This window comes from Coregonus lavaretus, assembly GCF_964263955.1.
Source record: "Coregonus lavaretus genome assembly, chromosome: 20".
Taxonomy (NCBI): Eukaryota; Metazoa; Chordata; class Actinopteri; order Salmoniformes; family Salmonidae; genus Coregonus; species Coregonus lavaretus.
Window position 1 is genome coordinate 23,840,610 of NC_140007.1, and position 18,368 is coordinate 23,858,977.

The 18,368-nt window shown below is 43.1% G+C and overlaps 1 protein-coding gene across 2 annotated transcripts in view; it reads right to left on the reverse strand.

Annotated features, from left to right (window-relative positions):
* Positions 1-580: 580 nt before the first annotated feature.
* Positions 581-18,368, reverse strand: part of ube4b (ubiquitination factor E4B, UFD2 homolog) — a 50,699-nt gene continuing 32,911 nt past the window's right edge. For both annotated transcript variants that reach the window (XM_084183955.1, XM_084183956.1), the window contains exons 16-27: positions 16,557-16,695; positions 14,607-14,706; positions 14,152-14,279; positions 13,533-13,631; positions 7,492-7,727; positions 7,089-7,215; positions 6,747-6,891; positions 6,531-6,665; positions 5,725-5,916; positions 4,121-4,295; positions 1,607-1,753; positions 581-876 (exon numbers count right to left, since the gene is read on the reverse strand). In XM_084183955.1, coding sequence (XP_084040081.1) covers positions 809-876; positions 1,607-1,753; positions 4,121-4,295; positions 5,725-5,916; positions 6,531-6,665; positions 6,747-6,891; positions 7,089-7,215; positions 7,492-7,727; positions 13,533-13,631; positions 14,152-14,279; positions 14,607-14,706; positions 16,557-16,695 — 1,691 coding nt within the window. In that variant the 3' untranslated portion in view covers positions 581-808. The remainder of the gene's footprint in view (positions 877-1,606; positions 1,754-4,120; positions 4,296-5,724; positions 5,917-6,530; positions 6,666-6,746; positions 6,892-7,088; positions 7,216-7,491; positions 7,728-13,532; positions 13,632-14,151; positions 14,280-14,606; positions 14,707-16,556; positions 16,696-18,368) is intronic.

An 18,368-nucleotide genomic window follows, 5' to 3' on the forward strand; every position in this document is an offset into this window, starting at 1 on the left:
TGGGAGGTTCTGAACTTTAGGCCATGCAAATAAAACTTTATTCACTCTTATCAAAGTCATCAACAGGGAGACACAAACCAAACTAACCAACCGTACATAATTTAAACTGATGCTTCACTTACCACTTTCATCAAATTAAGCTCACATTTAGTTTTCGTTTGTCTACAAGACAATCTAGCACGTTTAATTCAAGCTACATTTAAAAATATGTATTCTCATTTCCCAAGCCGCCTCAGCAAACTGCACAAGATGTGCGCATGTTGTACTGTAAACTGTATGGTTATGATAAACACTATTGTGAACTAGTTCAGCCACTTTCTTTTCAATGTCTTGTTGAAAGTTTTACCACCAAGACAACCAAAATGGATCCCAAATCCTAAACGTATCATCCGCCCCTTCATAAAGCTGAAATGTAATAATTCAGCTAACATAAAGTATACATAAAGTCTCACAAAACCGAGGGAAAATAAACAATGAATGTAGCAATGCATTCTGCTGCTATGACTTGTAGGCTGTGACAACTGCTTATCCTGGCAGTGTTATGTATATATGTAGATATATACACAAAGTCATGAGCAAAAACCTTTTAAAAGTCTTAACTTTATTATGTTTCATTTTAGAGCCAAGGGCCTTCAGATGACGACCCGAGAAAATAAGGATAAAGGGAAGAAAAATAAAATCAGGTTTAGTTTATTTCTCTCTTGCGTTTTCCCCCCGTTCTTGATGGTATTTCATTCACGCATGGTGAATTAATGGTGGTAACATCCCTTACTGACGGCGGGGGGGGGGGGTCGAAGTTGGGGTGTCATTAGAGGAAACGTCCCTGGCCTTGCTTCTCTCTCATCCATGCCTGGATCCTCTCCTTCAGTTCAGGGACTGTGAATAAAGACAATGACAGAGCAGAACGTGAGCACAAACCCATGGGGACCCACATAGTTAATAAAGTGTGCTAGCAGGACATGTTGCCTAAAAGAAAAGAAAAAATGAATAAAAGACTTCAATTCCAACTGTCGAGTGCTGGTCCACTTTTTTAATTGATTACGTGACCGACTGTTGTCTGGAAGCACCCTTTCACTGTTTTTACGCAAGATAGAGTTGAGAATGTTTCCTCCCTTTACCTGAGAACCACAAGAGTGTGCACAGGAAAGGATATGGGTGCAAAATAAGAGTGGGTAGACGTCCAAGTAAACTTTAGGGTTAAGACGTCTACATGCTTCCAATCCGAAACGGTTCATGCATATATTGTGATGTTTTTATTCGTTTTGGCCTTCGGCAAGGTTTCTTTTCAGCAGTTTTTTTTCTCTCTCTCGGGGCAAGCCAAAGTTCGGAATCGGAAGTCTACGCCCCTTCTTCGGTGATTGGTCAACAGTAGGGATTCTTCAATGAAGTGTTTGTTGTCATTCAACGACAGACGACTTCATTTTCATGCACATTTTTCGCCAAGCCTTTAGAAGTCACCATTTTCAGTAAGTCACATTTGTTTCGGGTGGGTACTTCCTTTTCCTCACATATCAAACTAACATTTTGAACTGCAGGCTATGAGTATAGGGAGTTACAATTTAAGTGGATATGACTTTGAGACGTGTGTGTGTGTGTGTACACATACGTGACTCCAGCATGCTTTCGTTGAGCGGCTGTCTGTTGAAGGGGTCAGTTGGGGAGTTGAGAAGGTGGCGGAGGATGATGGCTCGGTCCATGATGTTCCCAGAGGGCAATATCACAGGGTCTGTCATTAGGGTGTCCATCAGAGGGTCTGTGGACACAAACACACACATGCAAACAAATGTAATTTGTATCTTCAATTATTTATATATTTGCCTTCGTTGCAGCCCTCCCATTTATGCAACATTTGTTTTTTTTGTGGATGAAATTATGTGATATGCAAAAACAAAAATGTAAAATATAGAAATGTGCCTTGAGCTGTGTAAATGTATTTCGCCCAGGATGAGAGAGTACAATGTTGTGTCATGTTTGAGTGCGATGTGTTATATTGAAAATAAATAATTGTTTAATAAAATAAAAAAGTTAATGAAATATGAAATTAATCAAAATCGACACACTTTCCTCTATTCAGACAGTGTTTTTACGTCCTCTGCAAGTATATTTGCATGCATGTGTCTGTATTCTCAAATCAAAGCATAGACTTCTCCGAAACGCATGCAAGGAAATCATGAAGATAATCAAATTAGCTTAAAATTAAATGCTGGGTCCTATATTGAAATGTTGAGGTTGCTGTCTTTGAGGGTTTTATATGTTACACATTTAAAAATAAAACCTCAGGGTTTTCTTTAACCCGAGATAGTTAGTTGACACCTCAGATCCACAGAAGACGCAATCTCTATTGCACTCCACACTGCCCTTTCCCACCTGGACAAAAGGAACACCTAAGTGACAATGCTGTTCATTGACTACAGCTCAACATTCAACACCATAGTGCCCTCAAAGCTCATCACTAAGCTAAGGACCCTGGGACTAAACACCTCCCTCTGCAACTGGATCCTGGACTTCCTGACGGGCCGCCCCCAGGTGGTAAGGGTAGGCAACAACACATCTGCCACACTGATCCTCAACACGGGGGCCCCTCAGGGGTGCGTGCTTAGTCCCCTCCTGTACTCCCTGTTCACCCACGACTGCGTGGCCAAGCACGACTCCAACGCCATCATTAAGTTTGCTGATGACACAACGGTGGTAAGCCTGATCACCGACAACGATGAGACAGCCTCTAGGGAGGTCAGAGACCTGACAGTGTGGCGCTAGGACAACAACCTCTCCCTCAACGTGATCAAGACAAAGGAGATGATCGTGGACTACAGGAAAAGGAAGACCGAGCACGCCCCCATCCACATCGAGGGCGCTGTAGTGGAGCAGGTCGAGAGCTTCAAGATCCTTGGTGTCCACATCAACAAACTACCATGGTCCAAACACACCAAGGCAGTCGTGAAGAGGGCACGACAACACCTAATCCCCCTCAGGAGACTGAAAAGATTTGGCATGGGTCCTCAGAGCCTCAAAAGGTTCTACAGCTGCACCATCGAGAGTATCCTGACTGGTTGCATCACCGCCTGGTATGGCAACTGCTCGGCATCGGACTGCAAGGCGCTATAACAGAGGGTAGTGAGTACGGCCCAGTACACTGGCGCCAAGCTTCCTGCCATCCAGGACCTCTATACCAGGCGGTGTCAGAGGAAGGACTTAAAAATGGTCAAAGACTCCTGCCACCCTAGTCATAGACTGTTCTCTCTGCTACCGCAGGTCCAAAAGGCTCCTTAACAGCTTCTACCCCCAAACCATAAGACTGCTGAACAGTTGATCAAATGGCTACCCGGACTATTTGCATTGACCCCCCCCCTTTCTTTTTAAACGCTACTGCTACTCGCTGTTTATTATCTATGCCTAGTCACTTTACCCCTACCTACATGTACATATTACCTCAATTACCTCGACTAACCTGTACCCCCCGCACATTGACTCGGTACCGGTACCCCTTGTATATAGCCTCGTTATTGTTATTTTATTGTGTTAATTTGTTTATTTAGTAAATATTTTCTTAACACTTTTTTTCTTAAAACTGCATTGTTGGTTAAAGGCTTGTAAGTAAGCATATTCGGCGCAAGTGACAAACCAAATTTGATTCGATTTTGGTTTGAGTCTTTTATGGCACACAAAAGGAAGTATGCAGCCTGCATTCCCCTCCCAGAGTATATTAAGTCAGTGGTTATAGGATAGCCCAGTCTAAGCGGTTTGTGTGACCGCCATTACCCACGTAAAATGTCCAACATTTTACCACGATAGAGGGTCTTCCCATTACTTTTATGTCCCAATCAAACTGACTTGGGGTCAGCTCTTTTGATCCAAGTCTTATACGTTATGAAAAAAATCAGTTCAGAACATTGCAGACAGAAATGTATTGTACAGAACAGACACTGTGCTTTACTAATGTGGCATAGAGAACTGTGCCCTGTCTGCACAATTCAAGTCATACTGTGATGTTGCATCCAAATTAACATGCCGCTGCTGTCAGGGGCAATTAGTAACAACACAATAAATAAAGATTTCAAACACTTTTTAAGTTCATACACTAGAAAGTTAAGTTTAAACACTTGCGAGTTTGAACACTTGCCTTTAAACTCGTCAGGTGCGTCACTGTAGTCCATTTCGGACTGAGAGTTCCTGGCGACTATCTCCTCCACCTTCTCCGATAGTAGCTTGAATTTTTCAATGGCGATGGTGGACTTGATGCCAGCTTTCGTCATCTTGGAAATCACTTCCTCAAAGAGCTCTCGGCTGTACGACCGCTGGAAAGGGGAGAGAAAAAACACATTAAAAAAAACATTTTAGTCATTTAGCAGACGCTCTTATCCAGCGCGACTTACAGTTAGTGAGTGCATACATTTTCATACTGGCCCCCCGTGGGAAACGAACCCACAACCCTGGCGTTGCAAGCGCCATACTCTACCAACTGAGCTACACGGGACTATGTAACACCATGTAAGCCTGGGGTGTATTTATTACCGCACACCACAGCAAAACGTTTTGCAACGGAAAAACAAAAAAAATATGTTTCTTATTGGACAAATTCAGGAAGATCCCTCCCAGTTTCTTACCGTTTGCTTCTATTTGGTTCCTAGTGAATACATCCCTGGAAATGGGGGAAGGGAAGAAAACAGCCTTTTGAAGGAATTATCCCTGAGAGGTTTTGGGACGCGAGTGTGTCATTCTCCCAAATGATGACAAAATAGCAGAGGTGCATAAAGATGGCGGCCTCCATGTACTTATCACAACTGCCTCGTTTGCTAAGTTTGCCTTATTGTACATTGTTCTCTGTTACTCCTTTTTTGTATTGTCATTAGCACAGTATACATGATTCCAATTTTACCACCTAGACGCCGCCAATTTGAAAAACCCCAAAAGTATATTGTGCTACTTTGTTGGTGCATTGAACCATCACATGCACTGTAGTTTAAAAACTCAGTGGATAGTGCTAAAACAATGACATATCTGAATTCCTCCATCGTTATACCTCTTCGCCATTGAGATGGTCAGCATGGTCTGTACTGAGAGCACAGTCGCTGGCAGTACACATTCTCTCCCCAGGCTTTGTATTGTAGCTAACTACTACAATGTGCCTTGAATTTCATAAACAAATAAGTATTTTACCCAAGCCTGGTATTATTACATACTGTAGGTGTGTAACCATAGGAACTGCTTTAACTTCCTGCTATGGATACACTTAATATAGCTGGGCCACCAATCACAAAATGTGACTTGAATGGGAATGTCCATTCTAGTAATTCTATTTCTGTGTGCGTAACAATCAAGTTGCATTAAGGTCATTCCTTCGGAGTCGTTTTAATGTATAAAGCGCTTTATTTAGCAGGGGTTTAGATTAGATTAGATAAATGTATTTGTCATGAATGGTCAAAACACTTAAATAATCTTTTAAATAATCTTACTGGTAATACTGTACATCAGTGAAATTATACAGTATAGAAAATACATACAGTAAAGCATGCATACAAACATTTATTGTGGCCTACTACTACTCAGACCTGGGTTCAAATACTTAACATTTTGCTTGAGTCTGCCTGGAGTGCCAGATTGGCGAGGTTTGCAGTTTGGGGACTTTTTTATTGGTTTATTAAACAATGCAAGCTACAACAGGCAAAGTATTTGAATCGATTTCCCAAGTGTTTGAAAGCCAGGTGTGCTACTACTACAGTTTACCTGGTCGTCGGCGATGGCCTTGGCAAAGCGGGCACAGTCAAGTTGCAGGTAAATGTCAGTAAGCTGGTCCAAGAGCTTTTTGGGCTCAAAACCATACTTCTCTGGGTTCTCCACCTTCAGGTCCCGGCACTTGGGCCCGCAAAGCTGCTGGAGGTTAAAGTTCAGCATGGCCGCCAGACGAGGCCCCAACTCCTGAAATGCACAGAGCAGGGAGTTAAGTCACCAGGAAAAATATGAATTAAGTGCCTACATCCCTGAATAGGAGTGGTTTATGGTTACTATTGAAGTAGGCTTCATACAGTAATATGTTTCCCCATGCCGCTACACAGTAATGTTCTATTGTTGGCAGAAAAATAAAGGGAATGATGGCCACCACTCAGTAAACAAACGTTTTTGAAAAAGATTATCGTGGGGCTTACTTTTCCCACCATGGCACTCATGAAGAAAATGGATGAAGGCAAGTGCCTTGATGGAAAAAGTAAGCAAACAATTAATTTTCCTACATTTTTCATTTTACTAAGTGGTCGCCATCATTCCCGTTAGTTTTTCTGCCAGTCACAGACTACTCTTTTCAAAGATCACCTCCATGGCCTTAGTTTTTTACCCATTCGAGCACACCAGCAAAAAAATATATTATTGTCAATGTTCTATTTGGCTGCTGTGGGGGCTGTTGACAAACAGTATATAACCGCATCTTTGTCGAATACAACATTGTAAACTATGTTCTAGCGCCCATCTCTCCCTTTATAGACTGGAAAGTATGAGAAAAAAAACATGTTTTTTCCCCTGGTCAGAGTGGTACTTACGGGCCGGAGGAAGGGCTTCTGGACCTGCTTGGTGAGGATGTGGAACATGTCGACAGTCTCGGTGGCCAGGGCCAGGTAGGAGCGCGACACCCGCTCGTCCTGGGTCAGCTGGGACTGGCGGCTCTGCTGCTGCTCCTGAGGGAGAAAGAGTCGTAAGGCATTATAAAGGCGCTTCGTAACATGTTCATGTTTTTCCCCCGGGAAAACCGTACTGACTCTGGGAAGCTGATCCCACTGCTCCTTGTTCTTCATCTCCTCCTGGACCTCGTGGATACGCTTTAGGGACTCCAGGCTCTCGTCCAGCAGGAAGGTGGTGTCGTTGATCAGCATGTTGATGTAGCGCACAAACTGCTTGCCAGAGCTACAGAGGAATAAACAGATGGATTGACTGACTAGGAGGCCTTCAGAAGCCAGTCAAAGTCACACAAACTCAGTCTGAGTAAATTTGACATGCAGCATTCAGCATGACCGGACAGCGGGCAGCTTTTTAGACCAGGCTATCACCATAATAGGTATTGTCATAAGATAAATACTAAGCTTTGATTCTAGCCCACTTACTTGAACTCCTCCAGGAAAGTGCCGTGGTGACCCACGTTCTGCCAGAGGCTCTTGAAGATGGTGCTGATGTGGTAGCGGATGGTGAACTTGTCGTAGAACTCGCTGGTGGCACCAGTGTGCTCCACATCTGTGGAAGGGAAGGCACACAAGAGTCAGTTGCCTGTGAGAATCAGTGCACTTGACTCCACTCTAATAGCATTTGTACACTACTGAGTCGAGCCAAACCGAGCAGTACTGTGATGGTATGGTTACACATCCACTATAGTTGATGGAACCATGCTGGAAAGAACAATCTGAAGAAAATATCCAAGCCAGCACAGTAAACATGTTCGTGCAAAAGTGTGAAAATTGTGCAATGTGTCTAATTCTACCCCTCCCAAAATGCTGCACCAAGTGGTCACACCTGTGTAGAACTTCATGAGGGCCGGGACCAACTGTTTGACGGACAGGGGGTGGTTCTCCATCATCTCGGAAAAGCGCTGGGTGCGCAGCTGCACTGCCGGGTTGGTGACAAACAGCACTTCCACCAGCTTAGCGATCAGGTAGGGGTTCCGGATGTAGTTCTGACTGCAGATGAACACCACCAGAAAGGTGACAATGTCCTGGACGCAGGGCTCATACAGAACCTGAGGGGAATACCTGCGGGGGATAGAAAGCAGACGCTAACTGTCAGTCAAAAGCCATTTTCACACAGAAGATGCAGTATTTTACATTTTCAAAGAATTATGTACTTTCTATATGACACCCATTCAAACAGCCCCATATATACACTGCTCAAAAAAATAAAGGGAACACTTAAAACAACACATCCTAGATCTGAATGAATGAAATAATCTTATTAAATACTTTTTTCTTTACATAGTTGAATGCGCTGACAACAAAATCACATTTCAAACATCACACTCAAATGTATCAACCCATGGAGGTCTGGATTTGGAGTCACACTCAAAATGAAAGTGGAAAACCACACTACAGGCTGATCCAACTTTGATGTACTGTCCTTAAAACAAGTCAAAATGAGGCTCAGTAGTGTGTGTGGCCTCCACGTGCCTGTATGACCTCCCTACAACGCCTGGGCATGCTCCTGATGAGGTGGCGGATGGTCTCCTGAGGGATCTCCTCCCAGACCTGGACTAAAGCATCCGCCAACTCCTGGACAGTCTGTGGTGCAACGTGGCGTTGTTGGATGGAGTGAGACATGATGTCCCAGATGTGCTCAATTGGATTCAGGTCTGGGGAACGGGCGGGCCAGTCCATAGCATCAATGCCTTCCTCTTGCAGGAACTGCTGACACACTCCAGCCACATGAGGTCTAGCATTGTCTTGCATTAGGAGGAACCCAGGGCCAACCGCACCAGCATATGGTCTCACAAGGGGTCTGAGGATCTCATCTCGGTACCTAATGGCAGTCAGGCTACCACTGGCGAGCACATGGAGGGCTGTGCGGCCCCCCAAAGAAATGCCACCCCACACCATGACTGACCCACCGCCAAACCGGTCATGCTGGAGGATGTTGCAGGCAGCAGAACGTTCTCCACGGCGTCTCCAGACTCTGTCACGTCTGTTACATGCTCAGTGTGAACCCGCTTTCATCTGAAGAGCACAGGGCGCCAGTGGCGAATTTGCCAATCTTGGTGTTCTCTGGCAAATGCCAAACGTCCTGCACGGTGTTGGGCTGTAACCACAACCCCCACCTGTGGACGTTGGGTCCTCATACCACCCTCATGGAGTCTGTTTCTGACCGTTTGAGCAGACACATGCACATTTGTGGCCTGCTGGAGGTCATTTTGCAGGGCTCTGGCAGTACTCCTCCTGCTCCTCCTTGCACAAAGGCGGAGGTAGCAGTCCTGCTGCTGGGTTGTTGCCCTCCTACGGCCTCCTCCACGTCTCCTGATGTACTGGCCTGTCTCCTGGTAGCGCCTCCATGCTCTGGACACTACGCTGACAGACACAGCAAACCTTCTTGCCACAGCTCGCATTGATGTGCCATCCTGGATGAGCTGCACTACCTGAGCCACTTGTGTGGGTTGTAGACTCCGTCTCATGCTACCACTAGAGTGAAAGCACCGCCAGCATTCAAAAGTGACCAAAACATCAGCCAGGAAGCATAGGAACTGAGAAGTGGTCTGTGGTCACCACCTTCAAAACCAGTCCTTTATTGGGGGTGTCTTGCTAATTGCCTATAATTTCCACCTGTTGTCTATTCCATTTGCACAACAGCATGTGAAATTTATTGTCAATCAGTGTTGCTTCCTAAGTGGACAGTTTGATTTCACAGAAGTGTGATTGACTTGGAGTTACATTGTGTTGTTTAAGTGTTCCCTTTATTTTTTTGAGCAGTATATATACAGTGGGGAGAACAAGTATTTGATACACTGCCGATTTTGCAGGTTTTCCTACTTACAAAGCATGTAGAGGTCTGTAAATTTTATCATAGGTACACTTCAACTGTGAGAGACGGAATCCAGAAAATCACATTGTATGATTTTTAAGTAATTAATTTGCATTTTATTGCATGACATAAGTATTTGATCACCTACCAACCAGTAAGAATTCCGGCTCTCACAGACCTGTTAGTTTTTCTTTAAGAAGCCCTCCTGTTCTCCACTCATTACCTGTATTAACTGCACCTGTTTGAACTCGTTATCTGTATAAAAGACACCTGTCCACACACTCAATCAAACAGACTCCAACCTCTCCACAATGGCCAAGACCAGAGAGCTGTGTAAGGACATCAGGGATAAAATTGTAGACCTGCACAAGGCTGGGATGGGCTACAGGACAATAGGCAAGCAGCTTGGTGAGAAGGCAACAACTGTTGGCGCAATTATTAGAAAATGGAAGAAGTTCAAGATGATGGTCAATCACCCTCGGTCTAGGGCTCCATGCAAGATCTCACCTCGTGGGGCATCAATGATCATGAGGAAGGTGAGGGATCAGCCCAGAACTACACGGCAGGACCTGGTCAATGACCTGAAGAGAGCTGGGACCACAGTCTCAAAGAAAACCATTAGTAACACACTACGCCGTCATGGATTAAAATCCTGCAGCGTATGCAAGGTCCCCCTGCTCAAGCCAGCGCATGTCCAGGCCCGTCTGATGTTTGCCAATGACCATCTGGCTGATCCAGAGGAGGAATGGGAGAAGGTCATGTGGTCTGATGAGACAAAAATAGAGCTTTTTGGTCTAAACTCCACTCGCCGTGTTTGGAGGAAGAAGAAGGATGAGTACAACCCCAAGAACACCATCCCAACCGTGAAGCATGGAGGTGGAAACATCATTCTTTGGGGATGCTTTTCTGCAAAGGGGACAGGACGACTGCACCGTATTGAGGGGAGGATGGATGGGGCCATGTATCGCGAGATCTTGGCCAACAACCTCCTTCCCTCAGTAAGAGCATTGAAGATGGGTCGTGGCTGGGTCTTCCAGCATGACAACGACCCGAAACACACAGCCAGGGCAACTAAGGAGTGGCTCCGTAAGAAGCATCTCAAGGTCCTGGAGTGGCCTAGCCAGTCTCCAGACCTGAACCCAATAGAAAATCTTTGGAGGGAGCTGAAAGTCCGTATTGCCCAGCGACAGCCCGAAACCTGAAGGATCTGGAGAAGGTCTGTATGGAGGAGTGGGCCAAAATCCCTGCTGCAGTGTGTGCAAACCTGGTCAAGACCTACAGGAAACGTATGATCTCTGTAATTTCAAACAAAGGTTTCTGTACCAACTATTAAGTTCTGCTTTTCTGATGTATCAAATACTTATGTCATGCAATAAAATGCAAATTAATTACTTAAATATCATACAATGTGATTTTCTGGATTTTTGTTTTAGATTCCGTCTCTCACAGTGGAAGTGTACCTATGATAAAAATTACAGACCTCTACATGCTTTGTAAGTAGGAAAACCTGCAAAATCGGCAGTGTATCAAATACTCGTTCTCCCCACTGTGTGTGTGTGTGTATATATATATATATATACACACACACACACTCAAAAGTTTGGGGTCACTTAGAAATGTCCTTGTTTTCGAAAGGAAAGCAATTTTTGTCCTTTAAAATAACATCAAATTGATCAGAAACACAGTGTAGACATTGTTAATGTTGGAAATGGCTATTGTAGCTGGAAATGGCTGATTTTTAAATGGAATATCTACATAGGCGTACAGAGGCCCATTATCAGCAAAATGGCACGTTGTGTTTGCTAATCCAAGTTTATCATTTTAAAAGGCTAATTGATCATTGGACACTGTGTTAACAAACCTCCAAACGAGCTTCAATGCCATACAACACTCCTTCCGTAGCCTCCAAATGCTCTTAAACACAAGTAAAACTAAATGCATGCTCTTCAATCGAACGCTGCTGTCACCCGCCCACCCGCCTAGAATCACTACTCTCGACGGGTCTGACCTAGAGTATGTGGATAACTACAAATACCTAGGTGTCTGGTTAGACTGTAAACTCTCCTTCCAGACTCACATTAAGCATCTCCAATCCAAAGTTAATTCTAGAATCGGCTTCCTATTTCGCAACAAAGCCTCCTTCACTCATGCTGCCAAACATGCCCTCGTAAAACTGACTATCCTACCGATCTTTGACTTCGGCGATGTCATTTACAAAATAGCCTCCAGCACTCTACTCAGCAAATTGGAGGTAGTCTATCACAGTGCCATCCGTTTTGTCACCAAAGCCCCATATACTACCCACCACTGTGACCTGTACGCTCTTGTTGGCTGGTCCTCACTACATATTCGTCACCAAACCCACTGGCTCCAGGTCATCTATAAATCACTGCTAGGCAAATCCCCGCCTTATCTTAGCTCATTGGTCACCATAGCAACACCCACCCATAGTATGCGCTCCAGCAGGTATATCTCACTGGTCATCCCCAAAGCCAACACCTCCTTTGGCCGCCATTCCTTCCAGTTCTCTGCTGCCAATGACTGGAACGAACTGCAAAAATCTCTGAAGCTGGAGACTCTTATCTCCAGCTTCAGTTGTCAGAGCACCTTACCGATCACTGCACCTGTACACAGCCCCATCTGAAATTTGCCCACCCAACTACCTCATCCCCATATTGATATTTATTTTGCTAATTTGCACCCCAGTATCTCTATTTGCACATAATCTCTTGCACATCTATTCATTCCAGTGTTAATAGTAATTGTAATTATTTTGCACTATGGCCTATTTATTGCCTTACCTCCATAACTTGCTACATTTGCACACACTGTATATAGATTTTCTGTTGTATTCTTGACTGTACGTTTTGTTTATTCCATATGTAACTCTGTTGTTGTTTTTATCGCACTGCTTTGCTTTATCTTGGCCAGGTCGCAGTTGTAAATGACAACTTGTTCTCAACTGGCTTACCTGGTTAAATAAAGGTGAAATAAAATAAATAAATAAAAATTAGAAAACCCTTTTGGAATTATGTTAGCACAGCTGAAAACTGTTTTCTTGATTTAAAGAAGCAATACAACTGGCCTTCTTGAGACTAGTTGAGTATCTGGAGCATCAGCAATTGTGGGTTCGATTACAGGCTCAAAATGGCCAGAAACAAAGAACTTTCTTCTAAAACTCAGTCTATTCTTGTTCTGAGAAATGAAGGCTATTCCATGTGAGAAATTGCCAAGAAACTGAAGATCTCGTACAACGCTGTGTACTACTCCCTTCAAAGAACAGCGCAAACTGGCTCTAACCAGAATAGAAAGAGGAGTGGGAGGCCCCGGTGCACAACTGAGCAAGAGGACAAATACATTAGTGTGTCTAGTTTGAGAAACAGACGCCTCACAGGTCCTCAACTGCCAAGACCTGTAAGGCGTCTGTTTCTCAAACTAGACACTAATGTATTTGTCCTCTTGCGTTTATATTTTTGTCCAGTGTACAATTTTTCAGCAGGTATACCCCCTTTTATACATATTATTGTGTAACCAGCTATTTTGGAGGGGTGTTGTTAAACCCAATTCATCTTTCTTTGATTCCTTGCTACCTCTCTGCTCGCCTTCTTCTCAAAACGCATTGGTGGAGAAGGTCCGAGGGAAGGGACCTTGGATCCTCTCCTGCAATGCGGTTTAAGAAAAGGCGAGGAGAGCATATGCAAGAATCAAGGGGGAGACTAATTGAGAAAAAGTCAAAACAGAGGAAGCTTGTCCAGGGAGGAAGAGGAGGATGGTCCTCCTCATGTATTTATTAATAAAGGAAAGAGAATGGAGAGAGCTAGGAGTTTCTCCAGGTCGGGTCACATGGTCAGGAAATCCTCTTGGCCCTACTGATACCACATCCCTTTGAAGTTAGCATTTTAGTAAACAATTCTCCAAGAAATGCATAAAAGATGGAACTAATCATTTGCTTCATTGTAAAACAGGGTAAATGGACACCATCAATCCCACTCTGGGTTATTTGTCTGGCCTTTTACTATGCAATTAATATGACAATCGATCTGTCGACTTACTGCACAACGAAAAGCAGGAACTCGGCCACATCTTCAATGTAAAACTCCGGCAGAGCAGCAAAGCTTTTGGGAATCTCCGGATTCAGTGGTAGACTCATGCTGAAACAAAGGGAAGGAAGGAATATATAAGAGAGTTTTTGCTCCACTTAACGCATGTCACACAATAACACAAAGATGAGGAAGATGAATCTAATATAAACATTTAAATAATATAATTATCAGATTAGTAAAAAGTTGAATCCCTCAGTTTAAATGGATTGTGTGAGATTTTGGCAACTAAGCCCTTTTTCTACTTAACCAGAGTCAGATGAACTCATAGATACCATTTTTATGTCTGCGTGCAGTATTAAGGCAGTTGCTAACTAGAGTTAGCTTAATTGGTAACTAGCTTCAGGACAATGACAGGTTCGCAAAACTACCCTCAACTTCCTTCAAACTGCACGCAGAGACATAAACATGGTATCCATGAGTTCATCTGACTGGGTAGGTTGAAAAAGGGCTTAATTGCCAAAATCTCACACTATCCCTTTAATCATTGCAGATATATTATGATGTAAAGTAGGCTATGAACTCATATTGCATCATTAAAACAGTTCCTGGTTGTGGCAGAGTGACTTACTGTGGGTAGGCTGGATCCACCATGCGTAGGATGAGCTGAATGACCATACTGTAGAACTGCAGACATCTGCGTAATAGGTTCTCGTCCAGAAGACCCGCATCGGCACAGGCTTTGGAGCGCACCAGTTTCTGTCAGGGCCAAAGATCAAAGATTGAGGGGTTTCTAGTGAATATTGTCTTTAACTCATGACAAGAGTTGAAATTGTTTATTTTCTTGTTTGCAACACTAATTTCAGTATTTAAAAAATCTATGAAACTACCCAAAACAGAAGATTCGGAAACAAACTATGACACGGGATAGAGTAAATGTTGCGTTTTCTAGGGTTTTTACACTTAAAATTTACCAAAACGTTATCACGTATGACAAGCAGAACACAAGCAGATGGGAGAGTGGGTTAAGTCCCATTAGCCTGAAAACAGTGGGGGGGGGGGAACAAGAAAAATGTCTTAGCGAACCTTGAGCTGGGTTTTGCATCTTTTTAGCATCTCTCGGTGTCGGCTGGCCAGCGGAGAGTCCTTCCACTGGCTCTCACTGTTCTTCAGCTCCTCCACCGTCCTGCCACGCCAAACAAAACAGGGTCGTATTCATTAGTATTCAAAACATCTTGCAACGGATAACAAAAACAAGCCTTTCTTAGACAACTTCAGCTTGTCCCTCCCTGTTTCAGTCAATGTTCTTAATGTTGGGTGCCTAGTGAATACAACCCAGCCTTCATACACGCACTAATAAACTACATACACACCTTGACACAATGAAATCATCTCCGCTCTTAGGCCAATAAAGTATCAAATGATCACCACTGAATTGTAACAATGAGCTCCTCATTAAAATATGAACACATTTACATTATGGTATTTCACTGGTTGAAGACGACCGAATTACATTTATTACAAGTTTAAAAAATCCAAAGCCAATATCTTTTTGGAACTCTGAAGCCAAATCTCTCTGAAAACTCCTTTCTTGAGATGGACCTCTAAATTCTATGGTCCCAGGTAGAGTTAAGAGTCCAGTCTTACCCAAGCCCGGTGAGCTGAAGCCCCGAGCCCAGGCCTGAACCAACATCACAGAAATGTAATGAGCCTGAAAATTCTAGAAAACAGCATATTGATTTAAACTGGTGTTGAGAACAATGCAGTGGAGGTGGGCGGCAATGGATTGAGGAGACGAGGAAACAGCCCTCATCTTAGAAGTGCGATGAGAGAGAAACTCACCTTAGGCCTAGTTATGATCAACTGAATGACTAAAATATTGGAATAGGTTATAGGCTAATGCAATTGAAGGCATATATCAAATTGTTTCTTACTGAAACTACCAAAGTCATATCCAACCATTATAATACAATTAAAGCGTGTGGACTTGTCGTGATAACAAAAATCTGACATTGATTGATTTTTTCACCCACTGGGGAGCCAGGCACAGCCAATCAGAATGAGTTTTCCCCCACAAAAGGGCTTTATTACAGATATGAATACTCCTCAATGGTCTCAGACGATCCCGCATGTCGTGGTAACACGTGGTCGGCGGTTGTGAGGCCGTTTGGACGTACTGTCAAATTCTCTAAAGCGATGTTGGCTTATGGTAGAGAAATTAAAAATTAAATTCTCTGGCAACAGCTCTGGTGGACTTTGCTGCAGTCAGCATGCCAATTGCGCGCTCCCTCAAAACTTGAGACATGTGGCATTGTGTGACAAAACAGCACATTTTAGAGTGGCCTTTTATTGTCCCCAGCACAAGGTGCACTTGTGTAATGATCATGCTGTTTAATCAGCTTCTTGATATGCCACCCCTGTCAGGTGGATGGATTATCTTAGCAAAGAAGAAATGCTCACCAACAGGGACGTAAACAAATTTGTGCGAAATAAGCTTTTTGAATTTCAGCTCACGAAACATGGGACCAACACTTTACATGTTGCGTTCATATTTTAGTTTAGTGTATATTAGCACTGATCAGAACATTTTGCTAGCATGTTATGTAGCTTAACAAGGGGATTTTGCTCTTCACTCCCGTAGTAGCCAAAAGCCTGATAATCAATCAATGGGATTTTCTTTCACTGAATCTCCATCGAAATATTTGGTTAATTTATCTCTGGCTGGGCAAATAAGTGGAGGTGGTAGCTCATCTATTATTTTGCTCATCTGTCACTGATCAGAAACATTTAGAATGTAATAAATAACGTATCTTAAAATCAGGTGTATTATTTTGCTATAGGCAACTCCAAAAGCCTGCAGAGTTTGTGAAATATGAACACGAGACTCACATGCTTTTGAAAATACAGATTGCCATCATGTAACGTTGGGCCCTTTCGGGTTTGGGCTGAAAATGACAACTCTAGTCCCAGGTTATTTGAGTGGCTGTGGCCCCTTGTCCTCGTGTGTGTGTGTGTTTCTGTGGTGTGTGAGTGTACCTGTTGAGCTCGCGGATGGCTCTCAGCCTGCGGATGTAGCGTCGGCAGCCCGGTAGGATGGACAGGTGGTGGGTGTGCAGCGTCAGAAAGAAACACTCTGTGGGGAACTTCGGCTCAGAGAACTTTGAGGGGTCGTCATCTGTCAACAAAACAAATTTGGACAACAATGAGGAAACTTTCAGGTAGGTGAATGGCACATCCAGTTTGTCACAACATTAACAACAATAAATAACTAGATGGTACATTTATTTTATGGTAATTAAAGATTGTAATATTCCATGAAAGAAATTTGTGTGACTTGCTTCAGATCTTTAAAAGTATTTTTGTGGTAGTTGAAGTTTGAAACGTTTACTTAAGTGAAATATAGTCCAAGTTAAATATATAAAAATATCTGGTCTGATTACTTTGATAGACTATTAGACCACATATTTCATCACAAATAACTACACTCAGACTACTACACTTTTACTCAAAGAATCAGAAAAGTTTCAGGCTATCATTTGGGGAGAGAAATATGATGGTGAATCTAGTGGGAAGAAGTTTAAAAGATTGTTAGTGTTGAAAAATGTAGGCTGGTGTAGTAGAGGGAGTTGATAGCAGCCTTCAGCGAGAGACAAGGTAGTAGTAGTAAGTAGCCCAGAAGTACTAGTAGCAGTACATCACAGTATTAATACTGAATGTTTTAGATACGTAGGCCATGGATTTGCTATAGTAAATAGGGTCGCTATTGTAGTTTGGTTAGTGAGTGTGGGGCTTGTTATAGTGGGTTAGTTTAGTGGGTTGGGATGAGTGGTGTGTAACAATCAGTCTTGTGCTCCCCTGGGAGATAGTTTTGTAGAACGACTATGAGGTCATTTCTGGTGACTTTTTCCAAAACACATTCTACTCCAAAATGCATGAAAATGTAATTATGTTGACACCATCTGAAATAACTGATGCGCGCCACTCTGGGCTAAAAAAACAAAAACTTTGTTAGCACTGTTGCTCCCAAATTAAAAAAGTTAGGAGCACAACATAAAATGTAGAAGCACGAGAAAATACGATTTTTTAAACTTAATGAGATATAGCCTATATCGGGCCTATATGAATTTCAAGCTACTTGTGTCCTATAAGCTAACATCTTAACCCTGTAAAGACATTTGTTTATAATAAAAGCTCAAATATGATAGTCATTTGTGGAATATTAGGTTTCTACATTCTACCTATTGAGATGCATTACATTGAAAATGCATTGCTATGGTCATTGAGTTCCTGCAGAAGCTATCCCTTTTCCTTTCTTTCGGTTCCCCCAAATGTTTAGATATACTGGTAACTAATTATTTGCAATTTAGAGCCCTGGTGCCACTACACAGTAGGGAGATGATGAGGAGCAAGCGGTGACTGCGCTCGTGGCTCTCTTTCGTGCCACTGCTCGCCCGGTTTGCTACAAATATACAGTACCAGTCAAAAGTTTGGACACATCTACTCATTCAAGGGTTTTTCTTTATTTTTACTATTTCCTACATTGTAGAATAATAGTGAAGACATCAAAACTATGAAATAATGCATATGGAATCATGTAGCAACCAAAAGTGTTAAACAAATCAAAATATATTTTATATTTGAGAATCTTCAAAGTAGCCACCCTTTGCCTTGATGGCAGCTTCGTACACTCTTGGCATTCTCTCAACCAGCTTCACCTGGAATGCTTTTCCAACAGTCTTGAAGGAGTTCCCACATATGCTGAGCACTTGTTGCCAGCTTTTCCTTCACTCTGCAGTCCAACTCATCCCAAACCATCTCAATTGGGTTGAGGTTGGGTGATTGTGGTGG